The sequence below is a fragment of the Pan paniscus genome, chromosome 12 (assembly GCF_029289425.2).
Source record: "Pan paniscus chromosome 12, NHGRI_mPanPan1-v2.0_pri, whole genome shotgun sequence".
Taxonomy (NCBI): Eukaryota; Metazoa; Chordata; class Mammalia; order Primates; family Hominidae; genus Pan; species Pan paniscus.
Window position 1 is genome coordinate 31,585,765 of NC_073261.2, and position 22,128 is coordinate 31,607,892.

The 22,128-nt window shown below is 46.7% G+C and overlaps 2 protein-coding genes across 12 annotated transcripts in view; one reads left to right on the forward strand and one right to left on the reverse strand.

Moving 5' to 3' along the window:
• The window catches only part of LMAN2L (lectin, mannose binding 2 like), a 34,173-nt gene extending 18,134 nt beyond the window's left edge, over nucleotides 1–16,039 (forward strand). For 4 of the 8 annotated variants that reach the window (XM_063594793.1, XM_063594794.1, XM_063594795.1 and 1 more), the window contains 5 exons: nucleotides 8,840–8,872; nucleotides 9,955–10,116; nucleotides 10,210–10,324; nucleotides 14,144–14,263; nucleotides 14,567–16,039. In XM_063594793.1, coding sequence (XP_063450863.1) covers nucleotides 8,840–8,872; nucleotides 9,955–10,116; nucleotides 10,210–10,324; nucleotides 14,144–14,263; nucleotides 14,567–14,709 — 573 coding nt within the window. In that variant the 3' untranslated portion in view covers nucleotides 14,710–16,039. The remainder of the gene's footprint in view (nucleotides 1–8,839; nucleotides 8,873–9,954; nucleotides 10,117–10,209; nucleotides 10,325–14,143; nucleotides 14,264–14,566) is intronic. The other 4 variants (XM_003805742.4, XM_063594796.1, XM_063594797.1 and 1 more) reach the window with 2 other exon arrangements.
• Nucleotides 16,040–16,911: 872 nt separating this feature from the next.
• Nucleotides 16,912–22,128, reverse strand: part of FER1L5 (fer-1 like family member 5) — a 62,583-nt gene continuing 57,366 nt past the window's right edge. For all 4 annotated transcript variants that reach the window (XM_055107646.2, XM_055107647.2, XM_055107645.2 and 1 more), the window contains 10 exons: nucleotides 21,884–22,032; nucleotides 21,493–21,632; nucleotides 19,919–20,007; nucleotides 19,560–19,655; nucleotides 19,220–19,361; nucleotides 18,884–18,983; nucleotides 18,615–18,808; nucleotides 18,329–18,438; nucleotides 17,602–17,749; nucleotides 16,912–17,496 (listed from right to left, as the gene is read on the reverse strand). In XM_055107646.2, the coding sequence (XP_054963621.1) occupies nucleotides 17,272–17,496; nucleotides 17,602–17,749; nucleotides 18,329–18,438; nucleotides 18,615–18,808; nucleotides 18,884–18,983; nucleotides 19,220–19,361; nucleotides 19,560–19,655; nucleotides 19,919–20,007; nucleotides 21,493–21,632; nucleotides 21,884–22,032 (1,393 nt within the window). In that variant the 3' untranslated portion in view covers nucleotides 16,912–17,271. The remainder of the gene's footprint in view (nucleotides 17,497–17,601; nucleotides 17,750–18,328; nucleotides 18,439–18,614; nucleotides 18,809–18,883; nucleotides 18,984–19,219; nucleotides 19,362–19,559; nucleotides 19,656–19,918; nucleotides 20,008–21,492; nucleotides 21,633–21,883; nucleotides 22,033–22,128) is intronic.

The window sequence follows — 22,128 nt, forward strand, 5'->3', positions numbered from 1 at the left end:
TACACAATAAATGTAATGTGCTTGAATCATCCTGAAACCACCCCGCCTCCAACTCCCCGGTTCATGGAAAAATTGTCTTCCAGGAAACCAGTCCCTGGTGCCAAAAAGGTTGAGGACTACTGGATTAGAGGATAAACAAAATGTGATATATTGTTATAATGGAAATATCAGCAATGAAAATAATTAAGTATCACTGGGTGTGGTGGCTCGTGCCTATAATCCCAACACTTTGGGAGGCCAAGGTGGAAGGATTGCTTGAGTCTAGGAGTTTTAGATCAGCTTGGGCAACATAGGGAGACCCCATCTTTACAAAAAACAAAAAAAATCTGGTCCCAGCTACTTTGCAGGCTGAGGCAGGAGGATTGCTTGAGTCTGGGAGGTCAAGGCTGTAGTGAGCTATGATTGCCACTGCACTGTAGCCTGGGCGATGGAGCAAGACTGTCTCAAAAGAAAAAAAAAACAAAGTAGGAGTAATTGCCAGGCACAGTGGCTTACACTTGTAATTCTAGCACTTTAGGAGACCAAGGTGAGTGGATCACTTGAGCCCAGGACCTCGAGGTTGCAATGAGCCTTGATCACACCACTGCACTCCAGCCTGGGTGACATAGCAAGACCCTGTCTCAAAAAAAAAAAAAAAAAAAAAGACTGGAGGAAATTAAGTATCGATATGTGCTCCAACATGGATGACCCATGAAAACACTATGCTAAGTGGAAGAAGCCAGCCACAAAAGACCCACACATTGTATGATCCCATGCATATGAAATGTCCAGAATAGGCAAATCTGTAGAGACAGAAAGTAGATTAGTGGTTGTCTAGGGCTGGGGTAATGTGGGGTGGAGATGAGGAGAGTGACTACTAGTGGGCATGGGATTTTTTTTTGGGGTGATGAAAATGTTTTAAAATTGGTTGTGGTAATCATAATCTTAACTCTGAATATACTAAATGCCATTGAATTATGTACTTTAAGTGAATTGTGTGGTCTGTGAATTATATCTCAGTGTTGTAGTTATTTATTTTATTTATTTTTTTTTGAGACTGAGTCTCACCCTGTCGCCCAGGTTGGAGTGCAGTGGCGTGATCTTGGCTCACTGCAATGTCCATCTCCCAGGTTTAAGTGATTCTCCTGCCTCAGCATTCCGAGTAGCTGGGATTACAGGTGCCTGCCACCACGCCTGGCTAATTTTTGTATTTTTAGTAGAGACGAGGTTTCACCATGTTGCCCAGGCTGGTCTCGAACTCCTGGCCTTGTGATTTGCCCGCCTCAGCCTCCCAAAGCACTGGGATTACAGACGTGAGTCACCGCGCCTGGCTGTATTGTAGTTATTTTTTAATGTTGATTAAAAGATCACCAGTGGGCAGGCACAGTAGCTCGTGCCTATAATCCCAGCACTTTGGGAAGCCAAGGCAGGAAGATAGCTTGAGTCCAGGAGTTTGAAACCAGCCCAGGCAACATAGCAAGTCCTCATCTCTACAAAAAATCAAAAAAAAAAAAAAAGGTAAAGATAACCTGATTATCTTGCACTATCAAGTCATCAGCTGATGATCATCACTTTCTCACACAGACCTACCCAGATGTTGGTGAAAAGTTGCAGGGAAGTCAGTAGCAATCTTGGAGCTACAATGTGTTTCCGTTGAAATCAGAGCGTAATGAATGAGAAGAGGCCTTCCTGGAATGAGAGCACAGAGTGTAACCATTGCGGTCTTGGCCTTCATTCTTTTCTGTGAGATGTTTGGGCCTCACCCCTGGGGAGGCAGAAATAGCTAGAGAGTGGGGAGAAGAGCTTGGGAGTTGTTTTTGAGGTATTCCTCATACTTTGAGATACTCCTCATACTTTTTTTTGATGTGATGATTGTTTTTTCCTCCTTTGAACTGGAAGAAAATTTAACAATACCATGCCATCCAGTTAAAAAAACATTTCCTCAAGTCTTTTTTTTTTTCTTTTGAGACTGAGTCTTGCATTCTATCACCCAGGATGGAGTGCAGTGGCACAGTGATAGCTCACTGCAGCCTCGAACTCCTAGGCTTAAGCAGTCTTCCTGCCTCAGCCTTCTGAATAACTGGGACTACAGGTGGCCATCATGCCAGGTTAATTTTTACTTTTTTTGGCCAGGTGCAGTGGCCAATGCCTATAATCCCAGCACTTGAGGTCAGGAGTTCGAGACCAGCCTGGCCAACATGGTGAAACCCTGTCTCTAATAAGAATACAACAATTAGCTGGGATATGGCGCATGCCTATAATCCCAGCTTCTTGGGAGGCTGAGGCAGAAGAATTGTTTGAACCTGGGAGGCGGAGGTTGCAGTGAGCCGAGATTACGCCACTGCACTCCAGCATGGGCGACAGAGTGAGACTCGGTGTCAAAAAAAGAAAAAAAAATTTTTTTTTTTTTTGTAGAGACACGGTCTTGCTATGTTTTCAAGGCTGGTCTTGAACTCTTGGACTCAAGTGACCTCCTCCCTTGGCCTCCCGAAGTGCTAGGATTACAGGCATGAGCCACCACACTCAGTCCCCTTAAGTCTTTATCTTGATGAAGACACTGATCCCAAAGTGGTCTCTTTACTGTTGGCAGAGAGAATTTTAACATGTTTCTTTTCTGAGACAGTGAAAGAGGGAGAAAGGAAGAAAGCAAGGGCCAGTGCTCCAGAGGATGCTTATTCCTGGGTTAGTTCTTTTCTTTGGGCTTTGACCCTTTCGAGACTCTGATTAAAGTGTTGGACCCAAGAAAGAGGCACGTACACAGAAGAGTTGACATGATTTTAGGAGATCTGAAGATCTCCTGTTCTATAGAATTGATGGCTCTTCTCATTAACAAGAAGTATTGACATACTATCAGAATGATGGTCAGCAGTGAAATTAAGACATGCATAATGGGCTGTATTCTGAAACTTGGTACTTGTAATCTGGGGGGGTAGGTTATAAAGGTCAGTGCTTGGGGCACACCTCAAATTTAGTCTCCTGATTTTGGAGTACTCTTTATTGAAGTCCTCAAATTACTTGATTTGAGGACTAAGATAAATGAGATTGAGATCATTCCGTGAGTTTCTTAAGAGAGTGTGATGATATTCAATTATATGAAGGTTTCCAGACCTGGAAGTGCCACTTTTCTGTGTCCTCCAGTTGAGAAGCTGTGAGTCCTGGGGACAGAGTCCCTAGCATAGCTTTGTGGGAGTCTAGGGGCTTACAGAGCAAGGGCCTTTTCAGGCTGCCTAGTAATGTGTAACGAATCTCACTGATCTTCTTTTCACTTTAAATAGGATGGGTATTGTCTCCTCTTTGTCTGGATTTCTGCATAAAGGGCTAGATGAAGATTATTGTAGGACCAGCAGCTTATACAGCTTTGAAAAAGTGACAGGTCTACGTGTGTAAGTGACAGTGTGTTCCGCTAGTGATCCCAGGGAGGATGAAATGGAGGTGTGGTGGGAGATGCTTCACATTTAGTAGCATCTAGTAGAAGGCATTTGTTTTGTTAATTATTTTTATATACATTACAGAAGAATTAGAAAATGCTGAAAAAACAAAAGCGTACAAACATCTTTAAAAACAAAGACATTGTATCATGTTGTAAATACTGTTTTTAAAACCTTTTTAAATGTTTAAAAGATTGCAGATATATAGAAAAATTGAGAAAAACAGAAAAATTGTATGGTAAATACTAGATTCAGATTAATCTTCATTGGATAATAATTTTGTGCTTATGATTAAGTTGTAAGAATACAACTGGCCGCGCACAGTGGCTCACGCCTGTAATCCCAGCACTTTGGGAAGCCAAGGCGGGTGGATCACCTGAGGTCAGGAGTTTGAGACTAGCCTGGCCAACATGGTGAAACCCTGTCTGTACTAAAAATACAAAAATTAGCCGGGCTTGGTGGCAGGTGCCTGTAATCCCAGCTAGTTGGGAGGCTGAGGCAGGAGAATCGCTTGAACCCAGGAGGTGGGGGTTGCAGTGAGCCGAGATCGCGCCATTGCACTCCAGCCTGGAGGACAAGAGTGAGACTTCATCTCAAAAGAAAAAAAAGTTGGTCCTTTAGGGGGAAAAAATATAACAAGAGAATTTTGGAATGTTCTTCACCCAGATTTCCGAAAATGTTAATGTTTTACTACATTTGCTTTGTCCCTATTTTTTTTTTTTTTTTTTTAAGAGACAGAGTTTTGCTCTTGTTGCCCAGACTGGCGTATAGTGGCACGATCTTGGCCCACTGTGGCCTCTGCCTCCTGGGTTCAAGCGATTCTCCTGCCTCAGCCTCCTGAGTAGCTGGGATTACAGGCATATGACACCATGCCCGTCTAATTTTGTATTTTTAATAGGGACGGGGTTTCTCCATGTTGGTCAGGCTGGTCTCGAACTCCTGACCTCAGGTGATCCACCTGCCTCGGCCTCACAAAGTGCTGGGGTTACAGGTGTGAGCTACTGCGCCTGGCCGTCCTTTTTTTTTTTTTTTTTCCGACACAGGGTTTTGTTTTGTCACCCAGGGTGGAGTGCAGTGGCACAATCACAGCTCACTGTAGCCTCAACTTCTCAGGCTCAATAGAGCCTCCCATCTCAGCCTCCCAAGTAGCTGGGACTACAGGTGCATGCCACCAAGCCCAGCTATCTTTTTGTAGAGATGGGGTTTTGCCATGTTGCCCAGGTTGGTCTCAAACTCCTAGGGTCAAGCAATCCTCCCACCTTCATTTCCCAAAGTGCTGGGATTATAGGTGTGAGCCACCACACCTGGCCATCCTTTTCTTTAACCTCTTTCTTTGCGTGTGTGTGTCTGTGTGTATGTGTCTTGCGTGTGTGTTTGTGCTTGTGTGTCTTTTTTTCTGAACTAAGAGTAAATTGCTCTCATGATGTCTCCTTAATCCTAAATACTTGTGTGTGTGTGTGTGTGTGTTTAAAAAAAAAAGTTATTTTATGTAGCCACAGCACAGTGATCAAAATCAGGAAGTTAACATTTGTAACAATACCATTATCTAATCTGCAGGCCTTATTCATATTTCACCTATTGTCCCAATATGTCCTTTATAATGAAAGAAAGTCCCAGATCCTGTGTTGTATTCAGTTGTTACTCTCCTTTAATCTGGAACTATTCTCAGCGTTCTCTTTGTGCTTCAGAGTACATACTGTTTAGACCTGATTTAAAAAAAATAATACATATGAAACATTTTTCCATATTGAGAGATATTGAAAGCAGTGTATCCCAGTGATTGAGTCAGGGCTCTGGAGCCAGAATACTTGGTTTCAAATCCTGATTTCACTACTTAATGCCTGTGTTATCCTGGACAAGTTTTTTACCTGTGAAATGAGGAGTACTGATACTGCCTCATAGGATTGTGAGAATTAAATGCAGAGGGGCTCATTACTGAGTTCAGTACCTGGCACAGACTAAGTGCTCAATAAACACCAGCTATTATTCACACCATTCAGTGGATTCCTAAGGGACATTTTGCAAACATCTTAGTTCTGTTCTCTCTTCCTCTCCCCTCCTTCACTTCTTCACATCTGGGTTCCCGAAAGCAAATGGTCAGCTTACGAGACAATGGTATGGTTTGAGATGGAAACACTGCTCTAAAAGAGTGGCTCCCAGATGCCAGTGTATGAACTCCAGTTGTTTGGTAACAGAGTTTTCACTGGTGCAAGAATCATAATAGTGAAGTTCTTTTTCTTAAGTGCTAAATGTATTCAGTTGTTTCATTATGAAATTACATTGTTCTCTCTCATCTTTTGGTGTTAAAGTGTCCCTTTGTAAAATGATGTTTATTATAGATGATTGTTCTGTCATTATTGTATTTTAATATTTTTAGTAGGCAATAAAAAGAAACCAAATCTAATACTCTCCAAAATATTTTTGGAAATATTAATGGTTGATCACAGCCAGTGGTCTGGGAATTCGTGCTTTAGAAGATGTATGTTTGGCTTTGTGTTTATATATATATGAGTACCTGTGAACGATATTTGTATCTAGAAATACACTAGTCACTGATTGAATGTTTATTGACTCCCTCCTGAACACCAAGACATTGTACTAAATGCTTTGCATATCTCATTTCATCTTCATAATGAACCCTGTGAGCTTTGTATTGTTCTGTTTACAGTGAGGAAATAGAATCTCGAAGAGGTGATGTAATCCACCAAAGGGTTACACAGCTATAAGTGACATAACTGCAGTTAGAACTCAGGTCTCCCTAACTACAGAGGCCATTTGAAATTTTAGCCTAGAATCCATAAATCCACAAGCTAAGGGGTGTCTTTTCCATCGAAATATGCTGAAGATACAGTTATCCCGTAGAGGTCTTCAAAAAACACTTTTTAAAAAGTAGTCTTGTAGTACAAAAAGTTGAAAACATTTCTCCACCCTTTAAACAACAGTCCTTTGGACAATAAAACAGGTGAGAGTTTCTCCTTTCTGGTGACTCTTAAATTAGGAATAAAACTACCACCTTGCCTGAACCAGTGTGATTCTTCAATCTTTGGTTCTAACTTACAGAGTGCTTTCTAGGGGAAAAACAAAATTGCTCCTGTGTGAAATTAGTGGTTATCCAAGAAATACTTCCAGGAACTCTTGACTAGGCGTAGAAAATAAGATGGCATTTAGTGACTTACACTAATGTGAGGTTAAAAGTTGAAGGCCAACTCGTGTTGCCGAAGTAGACAGATTCTCTGTAGTTGCAAAGCTGTGGGGCTCCCTGTCTGGTGCAGCGTTTCTTCAATTTGGCTGCACATCACAGCCTTCTGTGGTGCTTTTTAAAAATACATAATCCTGGCTGGGTGCGGTGGCTCACGCCTGTAATCCCAGCACTTTGGGAGGCCGAGGCGGGCAGATCACGAGATCAGGAGTTCGAGACCAGCCTGACCAACATGGTGAAACCCCATCTCTACTAAAAATACAAAAATTAGCTGGGCATGGTGGCGAGCGCCTGTAATCCCAGCTACTCATAAGGCTGAGGCAGGAGAATTGCTTGAACCCAGGAGGTGGAGGTTGCAGTGAGCCAAGATTTCGCCACTGCACTCCAGCCTGGGTGACAGAGCGAGACTCCATCTCAAAAAAACAAACAAAAAACAATCCTGCACCCCACTCTAGCCATACGAATGAGACTCTTTGACTGAGGGACCCATGTATACGTGCAGTTAACAAGCTCCTTCAGGTGCTCCCAAGGTCCAGCATGCCTCTGGCTGTTACCTGGAACTGGGTCCACACCAGCCTTGGGAAGAGTAAGGCACCCTTAGGCTAAGGATTGCTGTCTCTTTATTATTTGTTTATTTTCTAAGCAAGCTAACATAGGAGATTGCTATCTCTTTAAAGTTGCAACTTAAACTTCTAATCAGGGTTACTAGAGGTGATGAGTGAAGGAAGCCTTGGGCTCATCAGAGCTCCACAGGGCATTTTTAATCCCTTTTTCTTAATTGTCACTGAAATTATGAGCATTCTCTCAGATGCCAGTTTCTGTAAACTGCTTGATAACATGCTCACCATTTCCTTGTTCTAAATGGTAGTTGTTGAAGATTAACTTCATGCCAGTTTAATCATCCACGGATTGATGTCATGCCTTTCTGTGTCCTGTATGAATTCTGCCAGTGGCGTTAAGAGGAGGACGGCAGGGGATCTGCACTGCAGCCTCGGACTCCTGGCTGTGGCCCATGGAGCCCAGTGCCGTGGGTGCTGCCTCGCCTCATGGCAGCCTCTTCTCACAAGCTGTGATTCTGACTGATGTGTTTCCAGTTCCTTGAATGTGCCGCCCTCATGCTTCTTGTGCCCTCAGATCTTTTGGTGGACTCCCTGTAATTACTTGAGTCTCAGCTCAGATATTGCCTCCTCAGGGAGAGGTTCCCTTGCCAGTCCCTTGTATTACCTATTTTATTTTCCTTATAGCATTTTTCACTATCTGAAATAATTTTATTTGCTTCTTTGTTGTTTGTTTCTTCCACTCTGATCTTAGTTCCATTCCTGTCTGTCTTGTTTCTCTTTGGACCCTCAGCATCTGGAACAGTACCTGGCTTGTAGTAGGTGTTCACCGTATTAAAGGAGTGAAGGGTTTGAGTTCTGTACCCTCGCCTACCTGTCCCACAGGGCAGAGCTGAGCTGAGCTTGTGTAGGTACCTCTTGTCGCTAATGGCTTAGAACTGCAGCTGTTTGCTGGAGCAGAGCTTAATACCCTCACGCCTGATGATTTTCTAAATCTGTCATTCTGCAATGCCTCCATGGAGCTTCTTCCTTGCCTATGTGTGGTAGGTTAGAATGACAATAGTTATTTGGGAATATATGACCATAAGGCTCAGTTAGAGGGTAAGTGATCCCTTTGGATTAGAGTTAGTTTCATAGTCTCTCAAGTGGCAAGATTTTTGTCTTCTGGGCAGGAGCTGTTTCCTGAGATCCTGGATAGTAAAGGATGTCTTGAATTTGGAAGAATTTAGCCCTGTTGTCTCCTCTTTCCCCTTGCTATAGAAATACAGTAGGCTGGGTACAGACAAACTTGAGACTGACTTCCAGAGACATAAGTGCGGCGTGCCTGGACAGCGTACTGCTATGTGTTTTATAAAGTGCCTTCCAAAAGCTTCAGGACCCTCTATGGGTTAGAGCGGTCTTCCTAGGGGACCCCTTTAAGAATCTGATATAGTAACAGGCCCTCTCCTCAGAAAAATGTACAAGCACCCGTGCATATGGTTTTGCCTACCATCTTGAGGGTGCAAAGACTTCACGGATGCCCTTCAGGGACCCTAAAATTCTGTTTGGGGATTTAAGTTGGTTTGTTCATCCATCACAGCTGGGTCATAGCTCTTCTGTAGCTGTGTCTTTCTGACTTGGTCTCCTGTCTTCTGTGCCCTCTCTTGTTTTTATCATAACCTGCTGGACCCTCTCAGGCCCAGAAGAGGCGATATTCTCCAGGAGTCCAGGTACTCAGTTCTTGGCTCATCATGAGCATCCCTCATTCCCATGTGTCCATCCAACATTTGTTGCTGTTTCAAGTCCATGTGGTTGTCTCAGGAGTCCCCGGTCTCTGGTCTCGACTGCATCTCCACCTTGCATGTTAACCATGTGGGACAAAGGGACAAATACTCCCCAAAGGAGTGGCATGCCTCATGTTACCCCTTCACCACCTCACCACCCTGCCTTTCTGCACTGCCTTGGCATTGGGCTTGTTCTGGAATGATTAGTTCGCCATTTCTAAGGAAGAATTGCTCCTACAACTCTACTGGGGAGAGAGGGCCCCTGAAATAGATGGGAAAATGAGTGGCTTGTGGGAAAACTTGCGATTTTCTCCCTGTTAAGGGAGAACCTTGCCCTCTTATTATTATTCGGAGAAGTTACGTGTGGAGGAGGCTTAAGTGGGCTGGAAAGTCTTTTGACTAAGGACAGTCATTGTGGCTGGCTGAGCCCATCCAGCAACCCCGTTCCATGTTCTGAGTTCTAATCCTTTTAGCCTTATATGCTTATAGAATTTTAGAATTGAAAAGAGCTATCCTGAATGGAAAGATTCCCCTGCTCAAAACAGGTATTTTCAGAATACCGGTTGTGTGCAGAACCATGGTTGGGAGGAGATGGGGCTGAAGTTTAGACATATGAAGACATGATGAATGAATTTTTTCTTCAAGAAGCTTATGTGGCAGTTGGGGAGATAGGTACATATACACGAAAAGGAAACCCCTGGTATTAGGCGGCACATAAGTGCCAAATGGTGACCTTGGGACATTCAAGTCAGACTCCAGCGTCTTAGGAGGACCACTTCAGGCCCACCACAGTTCAGGAGCCAAGAGAATTACTGAAGGCAAATACCAAGTGTAGTCGCTTCCTGGGCCCATTTCCCTTGAGAGACCATCTGAATGTGGGCTCTCAGGGGCTGCTGACAATGAGGTCGAGTGGCTGCCTGTTCTGCTGTAAGGGGCTCAACTTGTATGTGCTGAATTCCTGTTGCTGTTTGTACGGGCGTTCCTATGTGCTCTTCCTTAGTGTCTGCTTCCCCCTCTCTGCTTTCCAGCGGGTATTCCCCTACATCTCAGCCATGGTGAACAACGGCTCCCTCAGCTATGATCATGAGCGGGATGGGCGGCCTACAGAGCTGGGAGGCTGCACAGCCATTGTCCGCAATCTTCATTACGACACCTTCCTGGTGATTCGCTACGTCAAGAGGCATTTGACGGTGAGAGTCCTTGTCCTGGACCAGATGGTGGTGTGGGCTGTGTCGCTCTTGCTCCCATGGCCTGACCCTGATTTATCTCTCTTTTTATTCTAGATAATGATGGATATTGATGGCAAGCATGAGTGGAGGGACTGCATTGAAGTGCCCGGAGTCCGCCTGCCCCGCGGCTACTACTTCGGTACCTCCTCCATCACTGGGGATCTCTCAGGTACTGCCACGCGCACTCTTGGTTTGCCCTGACTGAGGCCTCTTCTCAATACCCACACTTCATTGAGGCCTCTCACAGGGGAGAGCCAGAGGAGCGGTGCTCTGGAAGGAGGTGCCTCAAGACTGCTTCTCCTTCTGCATTCTTATATCCACATTCCTTAAAAAACCCACGCCAGGCTTTCCTAGTACAGTTGTCACTAGAAGATGGTTGGTGCTGATAGAAAGCAGTGTTTGTCCCTTCATTAAGCTGGCTCTTCTAGCCTGTATCGTGAGTTCCTTGCTTTCTAATTTCTGCTGTCAGGCTCCTCTCCTTCCAACCACTAATGTTCCCCGTTCCCCTTCCTTAACAAAGCTTTTCCTTGACTTTGCCGTCCCTCTTCTGACCCCAGACTCTCCTTTTGCTGAGACTTTTGAATGTGTTGTGTGTACAGATGCTTTTGTTTCCTAGCTGTCCACCTCCTTAACATGCTGACTCAGACCTGTGCTCTATCTTGCTAGTACACTAACACCATTCTCATGAAAGGTCATTCTGTTTCCTTGCCATATTCAGTACTCTATTCTCGTTCTCACCCTTTGTCCTCCTCAGCTCATTTAACCCATTACCCTGAAACTCTTGCCTTCTTGACTTATGTGACATTAACAGCACCTGGTTCTTTTACTTTTCCATCTCCTCTTGTTTCTTTTTCTACTTATGCCTGATTCGTAGCTTCTCGTTTATACACTTACTCTCTTTGCTTGAACCTCAATCATAACATCTTTTGGGAAGAGAAAAGGAACTGAACTTCTGTTTCTTTTGATTAATATAATTTGTTCTGGATAAAGCTAGTTTGGAATAGAAGTTTCTTGTGGCAAAATAGAAAGGCAGATACCCATCTGAAAAAGCCGACAGCTAGTGACCTCCAGCCATTGTAGCTAAAAGGAAATGTCAGCTCAGTGAGGCTAAATCTTCCAGTTTTTCAAGAGCAGCTGGAATTCTGGATTTTTTTTTTTATATATATGGAGTCTCGCTCTGTCGCCAGGCTGGGGTGCAGTGGCGCCATGTCAGCTCACTGCAACCTCCACCTCCTGTATTCAAGCGATTCTCCTGCCTCAGCCTCCCAAGTAGCTGGGACTACAGGTGCGCCACCACGCCCAGCTAATTTTTGTATTTTTAGTAGAAACGGGGTTTCACCATGTTGGCCAGGATGGTCTCCATCTCGACCTTGTGATCCGCCCGCCTTGGCCTCCGAAAGTGCTGGGATTACAGGCATGAGCCACTGAGCCCAGCCTGGATAATCTGGATTTTTAAAATGCAATCTGCTGATCTTTAAAACTCTGGCATCTGATTTTTTTAAAATCAACTTTACTGAGGTGTGCTTTCCATACAACAGAAGAATACAGTTTGAAGAGTTTTGACAAATATTTACACCTATGTAGTCACCATCACAATTAAGATATGAATGTTTCCATCACCTGCCAAAAGCCTTATTATCCCCCTTTGCAGTATTCCTCCCCTTCTTGGATTCCAGGCAACCATTGATCTGCTTTCTGTCACGTAGAGAGATTAGTTTTGGCAATTAGGTTCTAAGTACCGAGCAGGCCAGACCTGTGGGAAAAATTTAGCCTCGGCAGGGGGATAGGAGGCATAGGCTGGAGATCTTTGCTATATAATCTCATTATATGACTACACATTTTCCTTTGAGCTTACAGGTTTCTGGGTTAACCTCCTGAAGTACTTTTTAATGGAAAGTCCCCAACTGTCAGAAATGGCAGGGGAGAATAATTTTTTGTTTAGTCTAAGTTTTTTGCCCTAGGTCTTTAGTGAGAATACACAAGTTAGTAAGTCTGTGTTCTCTGCCCATAGGGTATCCCTAAATGCAAGTTGTTTCTTTCTTTTGAGGTCTTTCTTGTTGCCATCCTCTTACTTGTTGTATAGTAGGTTGTTGAAAACTGCTGAGAAAGTTAGGATGTTTCCCAACTGTTCCAGGCTTTAATGCCCTGCATTGCGTGAGGAGCATTGCCCTGGCCTTTTATCCTGTCCCATGGTTTAAACTGAGCTCTGACAGTTAATATTTTTCCAACAGAAGATGAATCCAGTTTTTCACTACCTGGGAATCTGCTAAAGATTCTAGCAGTCCAAGCAGCTGTGGATGCTCTCCTTATAAATGACCAGAAATCCAGGCCCCAGTCAGTAACCAACCTAGTAGCAATGAGCACCCCTAGCACTCAGATTTGTGTTCTCTAAATACCAATTCCCACTAAAAGGAACTGCAGCTTCCTTGAGAAATGGCTGATGCAGGGTTTGAGGTAGGAAATCTGTAAGTTGGAACTTCCCAGAAAAGCAAGGAAGTTATAAAAAACTTCTGGGTTTATGTAAAGAGACGCAGGAGCCAAACTGAATAGGCTCCTACTTGACAAAGACAGGTGAGTTGAGCATCAATAAGAATCTAACTTCAGGCCAGGCGCGGTGGCTCACGCCTGTAATGCCAGCACTTTGGGAGGCCAAGGCAGGTGGATCACCTGAGGTTGGGAGTTTGAGACCAGCCTGACCAACATGGAGAAACCCCGTCTCTACTAAAAAAAAAAATACAAAAAATTAGCCGGGCGTGGTGGTGCATGCCTGTAATCCCAGCTACTTGGGAGGCTGAGGCAGGGGAATTGCTTGAACCTGGGAGGCAGAGGTTGCAGTGAGCAGAGATCGTGCCATTGCACTCCAGCCTGGGCAACAAGAGCAAAACTCTGTCTCAAAAAAAAAAAAAAAAAAAAGTCTAACTTCAGTGCATTGCAACACATCAGATATGGTTAAATGTAGGAGTTTATAATGATACTTTAAAGAGAGAAATCTAGTCCCTAATTGCTTGATCTTCTCTCTGGTAATTATTAGGGAGATTAAGAGTCACAAGTACAAGAAGCCACAGAGAAACAGGCATAGTCTAGAAGGGCAGTGTATCCCATGCCCATAGCTGTGCCCTGCCCATGGCCCATTAAACAGCGGCCACGAGACCTTTTCCTGTTGTACGTGTGTGTGTGTGCATGTGTGTGGTCTTCACCAGCGGGGAAGCTGCAGTCCTACTTTGTCTGTTCTTACTGTGCTGGAAGGTTTAACATATGGGATTTAATTGTGGTTTTATCTCCAAATTTTTTAATTATACAGATGCGTCTTGACATACAATGGCGTTATGTCCCAGTAAACTCATTGTAGGTTGTAGATATTGTAAGTTGAAAATGCATTCAATACATCTACCCTACTGAACATCATAGCTTAGCCTAGTCTACCTTAAATGTGCTTAGAACATTTACATTAGCCTACAGTTGGGCAAAATCATCTAACACAAAGCCTATTCTGTAACAAAGTGTTGAATGTCTGATGTAACGTATGGAATACAGTACACGATGCAGTACTGGTTGTTTACCCTTGTGATTGTGTGGCTCACTGGGAGCTACAGTTCACTGCTGCTGCCCAGCCTCAGTACAGAGTGTTGTACTACACATCGCTAGCCTGGGAAAAGATCAAAATTCAAATTTTGAAGTATGGTTTCTGCTAAGCACAGATTACTTTCACACCATCATAAAGCTGGAAAATTGTAAGTCGAACCATTTTAAGTCAGCGATCTTCTATACAGGTAATGCATGCTTGTTGATAAAAACTTAAATACAGAAGATATAGAATATGCCTTGTTCCCCATCCTTATTTTTAGTTGCAAAATGGAGAGGTTTCAATTATTTTTTCAAGGTCACTGCCGGTTAGCTGTGGATCAGAGGCTTGAACTAAGATACTGACTTCAAGAAACATACCTCTTTTTCAAGTGGCACAAGTCATCCTTCTTCCATTTTTCTTCAGATAATCATGATGTCATTTCCTTGAAGTTGTTTGAACTGACAGTGGAGAGAACCCCAGAAGAGGAAAAGCTCCATCGAGATGTGTTCTTGCCCTCAGTGGACAATATGAAGCTGCCTGAGAGTGAGCACAGGGGCCCGCGGGAAATGGTCCCATAGTTGGGGAGGAGCTTGCAGTGCTGTACCCATAGCTCACAGGGCGGTCTCTGCTCTGTGTTCTTCCTCTGAAGGGTAGGGAGCACTTTCATCTGCCTTTCCCCTTCAAGTTACAGATGAGCAGCAGGAGGGCCGCTTTGTTTCTCAGTTGGAAACTTCTGGCTTCCCAGAAGTAGGTGTCAGAAACTGGGGGCCGGACAGCCTATAGTTTGATCCTTCCCTATTGGGTGGGCTCCCTGTTTTCTGACTTGCTTCTCTCTTGCTTCCTCAGTGACAGCTCCACTGCCGCCCCTGAGTGGCCTGGCCCTCTTCCTCATCGTCTTTTTCTCCCTGGTGTTTTCTGTATTTGCCATAGTCATTGGTATCATACTCTACAACAAATGGCAGGAACAGAGCCGAAAGCGTTTCTACTGAGCCCTCCTGCTGCCACCACTTTTGTGACTGTCACCCATGAGGTATGGAAGGAGCAGGCACTGGCCTGAGCATGCAGCCTGGAGAGTGTTCTTGTCTCTAGCAGCTGGTTGGGGACTATATTCTGTCACTGGAGTTTTGAATGCAGGGACCCCGCATTCCCATGGTTGTGCATGGGGACATCTAACTCTGGTCTGGGAAGCCACCCACCCCAGGGCAATGCTGCTGTGATGTGCCTTTCCCTGCAGTCCTTCCATGTGGGAGCAGAGGTGTGAAGAGAATTTACGTGGTTGTGATGCCAAAATCACAGAACAGAATTTCATAACCCAGGCTGCCGTGTTGTTTGACTCAGAAGGCCCTTCTACTTCAGTTTTGAATCCACAAAGAATTAAAAACTGGTAACACCACAGGCTTTCTGACCATCCATTCATTGGGTTTTGCATTTTACCCAACCCTCTGCCTACCTGAGGAGCTTTCTTTGGAAACCAGGATGGAAACTTCTTCCCTGCCTCACCTTCCTTTCACTCCATTCATTGTCCTCTCTGTGTGCAACCTGAGCTGGGAAAGGCATTTGGATGCCTCTCTGTTGGGGCCTGGGGCTGCAGAACACACCTACGTTTCACTGGCCTTCATTAGGTGGCCCTAGGGAGAGGGCTTTCTGCTTTGGATCACTGTTCCCTAGCATGGGTCTTGGGTCTATTGGCATGTCCATGGCCTTCCCAATCAAGTCTCTTCAGGCCCTCAGTGAAGTTTGGCTAAAGGTTGGTGTAAAAATCAAGAGAAGCCTGGAAGACATCATGGATGCCATGGATTAGCTGTGCAACTGACCAGCTCCAGGTTTGATCAAACCAAAAGCAACATTTGTCATGTGGTCTGACCATGTGGAGATGTTTCTGGACTTGCTAGAGCCTGCTTAGCTGCATGTTTTGTAGTTACGATTTTTGGAATCCCACTTTGAGTGCTGAAAGTGTAAGGAAGCTTTCTTCTTATACCCTGGGCTTGGATATTGCCCAGAGAAGAAATTTGGCTTTTTTTTCTTAATGGACAAGAGACAGTTGCTGTTCTCATGTTCCAAGTCTGAGAGCAACAGACCCTCATCATCTGTGCCTGGAAGAGTTCACTGTCATTGAGCAGCACAGCCTGAGTGCTGGCCTCTGTGTGTCAACCCTTATTCCACTGCCTTATTTGACAAGGGGTTACATGCTGCTCACCTTACTGCCCTGGGATTAAATCAGTTACAGGCCAGAGTCTCCTTGGAGGGCCTGGAACTCTGAGTCCTCCTATGAACCTCTGTAGCCTAAATGAAATTCTTAAAATCACCGATGGAACCAAACATGAGCTTCTGACTGTGTTCTTCTAGGAGTGGGTTTGGGGAAAGTTCAGGCCTTTATTCTGAGCAGGCCTTTTTTTTGAGCTTCAAGCCCATCAACCGTTGTTTTGCCTTCTCCTGGGTTGGAAAAGCCCTCAGCTCAGCTCAGAAGGAAAGGGGGTCACCTTGGCTAGGCAGAGGTCTCTGTCTCTTCAGGCTTTCTTTCCTTCCCATGCACTTAAACAGCACAGGCTATAGTGCTCTCCTGCAGGTGGGCTTCAGGTGGAGGCATCTTCCTCCCACCTCCCCTCCACAATAGTAGAATGGCTCCAGGGTGCCAGAGGACAAACTGACCTAGAGCTTGGCCTTGGAGCAGGGAGAACTGAAAAAGAAAATGGTGGTTTTGTCTTTTTTGAGTTGAAGGGGAGATTGTATGGACCCGTGGGAGGACCTAGGTAGGCTCTTGAGATGGCCAAGGCAGCAGTGCAGGTGGAAGGGGTCTCATCAGAGCGGAGGGGCAGAGTGAGAGAGATGGAACCTGTAGGGTTTGTATGATTCCAGCTCATGAATACCTTGAAGCTTTTTAAAGAGGGCAGGGAAGACATGAAATGCAGTCCCCACCTGCCTTGGGGTCCTTTAGAGAAATGTATAGTGCAAGAAAACCACCTGACCTGGCATAGGATGCCCTGCTTTGGTTCTTGCTTTTTGTTCTAGAAACAAATGTTTCCCATCATGAATGGGTGGAATGTTGTCCTGGGCAGTGTCATCCTAGCTGTGCTAGAGGAGGGAGATGCCTGGTCCGTGGTAGGGATGTTCTGTACATGCATGCTGTGGGTGAGAGCCAGTGCCTCGGCTTGCTGCTTACCCATAAGGGCCACTTCTCACAATCACCCTTTCCCTCCATTGCCCTCTGATTCCGAGCCTCTTAGCATGAAGAGACCCTGTGGACTAGAGGTGGTATATAAAGATGACATCACTCCCTGTCCCTGTGAGTCTTGTCTGAAGGGCTGGCATCTTCAGCCTTTCATGTTGTCTTCAGCGCCCCCAAATTACAAGATGGCTCTCTGTTATAGAACTTGTTTATTTCAGTGGAAAATTACAGCTCTGCTCGTCTTGTTGAAAGTGATTTCTGAACACAATAGCCAGAATATTCCTAGCACCTTGCATATATTCTAGAAGATAGAAACAAAGAACTGGTAGCCAGCCCAAGGGGAGGGCTGTTGGTAGCAGGAGGAAAGCCAGGCAGCATGGACTAATTAGTCTCCTGGGGCTGGAAGTTCTGGGAAAATATCACTCAGGTGATTTGTGGGTCCTGGGTGGAGTTTCCACTCATGGTCTATTGTAGGCTTTAGGTTTGGATCCTGGGTGGGAAGGATGGAAGAGCTGGCGTTGCTGGTGTTTAGTGAATTGATGATATTGAATATTTTAATGGGAGGATACAGCTGAAGTTGAGGTTTGATCCAGCTCATGGCCAAATAGTGCTAGAGAGAACAGACAACAGTTAGCCTGGGGTGGCAAGCTGAAGACGCTGTCCCCAGAGTCATCCCGAGACCACCTTTGTCCTTGCCCCCATGGCTGCCACTCACCGGAGCTGAATAGATGAAGTTAAACAGCATAAGTGCTATAATCGATATGACCATAAAGGCTATGAGTTTGAAGCGATAGCGTTTCCAGAAAATATAGCAGAAGTTTTGAACTGGTGACCGCAGCCACATGAAAGAGGTGTTGGTGCGTCTGTCCAGGAGCCAGGGAGATGTCAGAGAATGGCAGGGAGAACCTTCAGGTCAAGTAATCTGATGCAAAGAGCTTTCTTTCTTAAAAAAGCAACTACTGGGCCAGGCGCAGTGGCTCACGCCTGTAATCCCAGCATTTTGGGAGGCCGAGATGAGTGGATCACCTGAGGTCAGGAGTTTGAGACCAGCCTGGCCAACATGGTGAAACCGCGTCTCTACTAAAAATACAAAAATTAGCCGGGCGTGGTGGCATGTGCCTGTTATCCCAGCTACTCAGGAGGCTGAGGCAGGAGAATCGCTTGAACCCAGGAGGCAGAGGTTGCAGTGAGCAGAGATTGTGCCACCACACTCCAGCCTGGGTGACAGAGTGAGACAATTATCTCAAAAAAAAAAAAAAAAAAAAAGCAACTTTTGCTTACTCCAACCCTCACCCCAAGTCTGTTCTTTGCTGATTGTAACTGAGCACAGAGCTGTGGGGTGGGAGGTAATTACCACCTCTCCATGGTAGGCCCACTGGTCACCACCCCATACACACTGAGGAGCAAGAAAGATCTGGTGCTTTTGCCCCAAGGACCCTTACAGGGGAGGATGAAGTGTGGGGTACTGGTTGGGTTCCGACTGGCCTCGCCCGGCTGGCTTGATTAAGGCTTCCTTCTCTGACAGAATCTCCAGGCTCATCTTCACCTTGCCCTAGGAACACCATGGGTGAGGGGGAGGCTGAGTGCAGACAGCAGGAGCCGGGTAGTTTTAGGACCTCTTCCCGGGATCAAGAAAGGAAAAGGGATTTAGCTAGGTCCCTAGATGTCTGTTAGAGCCAGGACATGTGGCATAGCAGCCCTAATCAGTAGACACTCCCCAGCTCCTACCGACAAGCGCCATTTGCCACCATCGAGGACCCGGCAAGGCCACCAGCCAGTCACAGTCTTCTTCTTAAAGAGGGAGAAGTGCTTGTATTGGACGAAATAGGGCCACTTGGGGTTGGCGTCCATCATCCTGATGGAGCACTGCTTGGCGTGCCGAGCCGGGAGGGGCATGTCAGACAAATCCAGCTCCAGGACCCCTGAGCCCAGAAAAATGACATCAGCAAGAAGGAGCTCCCTGTCCTGTGGTCACAAGCCCTGTGTCAGGACCTCACCTAGGAAGTCGTCGGGGGAGAAGATGTCATTGTCCCAGACCTGGATGATAAGTCGGGCTGGGAACTTCATGGACGTGGCATCCAGGCTCCATATGTAATCCTGGGGAAATGGCGGAAGGGCGTGTTACCGGCCTGTCTCCTGGACGTTTCCCTTGCACCCCTCCGTGGCCCTCCACCCAGCAGTGATAGACTATCAAGGAAGAGGGTTTCCACCTGAGGACATGTTTCTGATGTTCTGGGACAGATTGCAAGCCTCTGGAGGGGTGGGGGGAGGAGCTCCAGGAGCCTGGGTCTGTTTGTTGTGGCCTGTTGCCCCTCACGCCCCAGGCCTGTTACCTTCTGGCTCTGGACACACATGCGCTCCGCCGCCAGGTAGTCCATGGTAAAGATGAACCGCCAGTTGAAGTCGGCCTCCCCAGTCAGCGAGTGGTAGTGGATGTCTGTCTTCTGCATGTCCTTCTCCAGCCCGTATAACCACCTGGGGCCAGAGTCCTATCACCTGTGGCTCATGTGCATTGGCCCCATCCCCCAGCTGGAGCCCCATGGGAAGGGCTGCCCAGCCGACGCCAGGCAGAGCTGGATGGAGAGGTGTCCCATTCAGGACTGGGCCGTGCCAGCAGGATGACAGAACTGGGGAACTGAGGGGCTCTGCCGGAGCCTGACTCCTCTTCCCTACCCTTTGATGTAGATGTCGCTCGTCTTCTCTCTACTTAAATTGTCATCCACCAGGTCCACATTGGCAGTCTTCCAGATGATGCATCGCAGCTCATACCTGTGGCCACTGTGCTCTGAGGCTTTGCTGAGGAGGAGCTCCCCAGCTGCAGCCTCAGTGAGGGCAGAGGAGCCTGCAGGGCTGCCCTGTGTGTTTTTGCTCAGTGTGGGGAATTCAGGGGAAGAAAGCTCCCAGTAGAGCTTCCTCTCTTCCCAATAGAGAAACGAATTACTGCAGCTCAGTACCTGAGGACAGTGGTGCCCTGCACTGGGGGGAGTTCTGAACTGTGAAATGCAGCAGTTGGGAAGTGGGCTGTCACTCACCGTTTAGGCTTTCTGGGGTTGATGTTGACTTGGGGGCCAGGAGGCCCCAGCTTCTTGGGGAAGATGTCCACCCACATTTGCACCTTTCCCTAGAGCCGGGATACATTGACTGGTTGGGGGTTGCTAGCCTCTGTTCTCAGCAGACTGGCCTGGGGTTCCCTGTCCCAGGTTCTGAGGTCTGTTGAGGTTGTGTTCCCAACACCGAGGGGTGGGGTACAGAGATATCTGTGAGGCCGCAGGCGACCACGCACCAGCTTCCCCCTTTCTTTTGGCTGAGAGAGTAGTGCAGGGAGATTGGGACACGGTAGCTTTGGGGCTGATGGCATGGTGCTGGGATTCCACTTACGACAGGTCTGGAAGGGTGAATGCCACTCCCTAGGTCATGCTAGATGGCCTGTCTGGACGGGGATCCAGATCGGAGTTGGGGCTTCATTTATCAAGCAGCTTGGTGTTGCTTGATAGCCTCGAGTATGAGGAAACTAGATACCAGTCCAGATTTTCAGGTCATTTTATGTTATGAACTACAACCTAAGGGTATTAAGCTAGCCACACGTACAGAGGAAAGAAGGTAAGGGATGAAAAGGAGGAGAAAAGGAAAGAAAAAGGGGAGAACTGCCAACATTGAAGAATACACAAATACGTTCTGCCTTTCAGACTACCTGACCTCATTATATTCTTCTGAAGTTGACCCATTTGAGAAAACAGGTTTAATGAGAATGGTTTTTTATTTGTTTTTTGAAACAGAGTTTCCCTCTGTCACCAGGCTGCAGTGCAGTGGCATGATCTCAGCTCACTGCAGCCTCTGCCTCTCAGGCTCAAGTGATTCTCGTGCCTAAGCCTCCTGAGTAGCTGGGATTACAGGCACCCACCACCATGCCCAGCTAATTTTTGTATTTTTAGTAAAGAGGTTTTGCCATGTTGGCCAGGGTGGTCTCAAACTCCTGGCCTCAAGTGATCTGCCCGCCTCAGCCTCCCACAGGCTGGGATTACAGGCGTGAGCCACCGCACCTGGCCTGTGGGAATGGTTTTTTAAAAATTTTGCTCAGCAGAGGACTTTCTGTCTGGAGTGTGGTATGAGCTTGAGAAGTTTAGAGAATGAGATGAGCCATTATGGTGGCTGCAGAGTGAATGATAATTAGGTGCGTTTGGGGATTTTTATTTCTCTGTTTGGGGTTATTTGCTGTGAAGAAGACACAGCCTACAATTAACAGCCAGAACCCGCGTTGTCATGTCTGCGCTGTCTGACCTGAGCGCCACCTTCCCACCCCTCGGGAGAGACTTAAGGCAATGGAGACATTGACTGGTAGGGCTCCCTGGTGCCTCCCACAGCTGGCGCATGGCCTCTGTTTCTTGTAGATGACCTTTCCAGCTCTGAAATTCTCCATTCTAAGTGACACCACCAGAATTTCTTGCTTATTAATGTGCACAGCATGCTTGTCTTCTGTGCATGTACATTACCAAATGTTTGGCCTGTCCTTCCCCTCTCATGGACTATGTCCTGGGTGGACAGGCACCCCTGTCTCCTGATCTAGCTCCTCCTGTAGGAGCCAGGAGTGGCCCCTCCAGTCTCATACCTGGTCGATGCCTGGCTGGCTGTCGCTGTACAGTGTGCGGGTCTCCACGTGCTCAGGTACCAGCCCCTGGGTGTGCAGGAGGTACAGTGCAAGGCGTTCCTTCTTGGGTCCCAAACCATGAACAGTAGGGGTTTTGGGCTCTGGTTTGGAGGGGGATGGAAGGAGGGGATTGCGAGGTCATTAGTCTTCCTATCTCCTAGGTAGGCTCTTACCCTCCCGACCGCAGCCTGGGTAGGAATGAAGGGGAAAGGGATGGGCTGCTCTTTGGCTCCAGGGAGCTCTTTCCTTGTCCTCCCCTTTCTCCCCCGAGTCTGCAGCTCTTCCATTCTGGAGCCTCACAGCTTCCAGAGGCCTGTGTCTGTGCTTTCTGCTAGTGTTCTGCGCTGCTCACCAAAGCTTTGCAGCTTGAACTTTTTCCCGTTATAGAAAACAGCATCTTCCTCAGGACTGAACAGAGGCGGAGGTAGCCCTTTCCGCTTGGCATAGCGTTCTAGGAGGTAGCTTGGGGGCATCTGATCCCGCCATCTAAAGGGCCCTGACCTGTGGGGGATGTGAGAGGAAGAGGTCTGGAGGTTTGGGTCCTGAAGAACACTGCTGTGAGCTGCAGGTTGACGACGGGTGGAAGCTTGGGTGGAG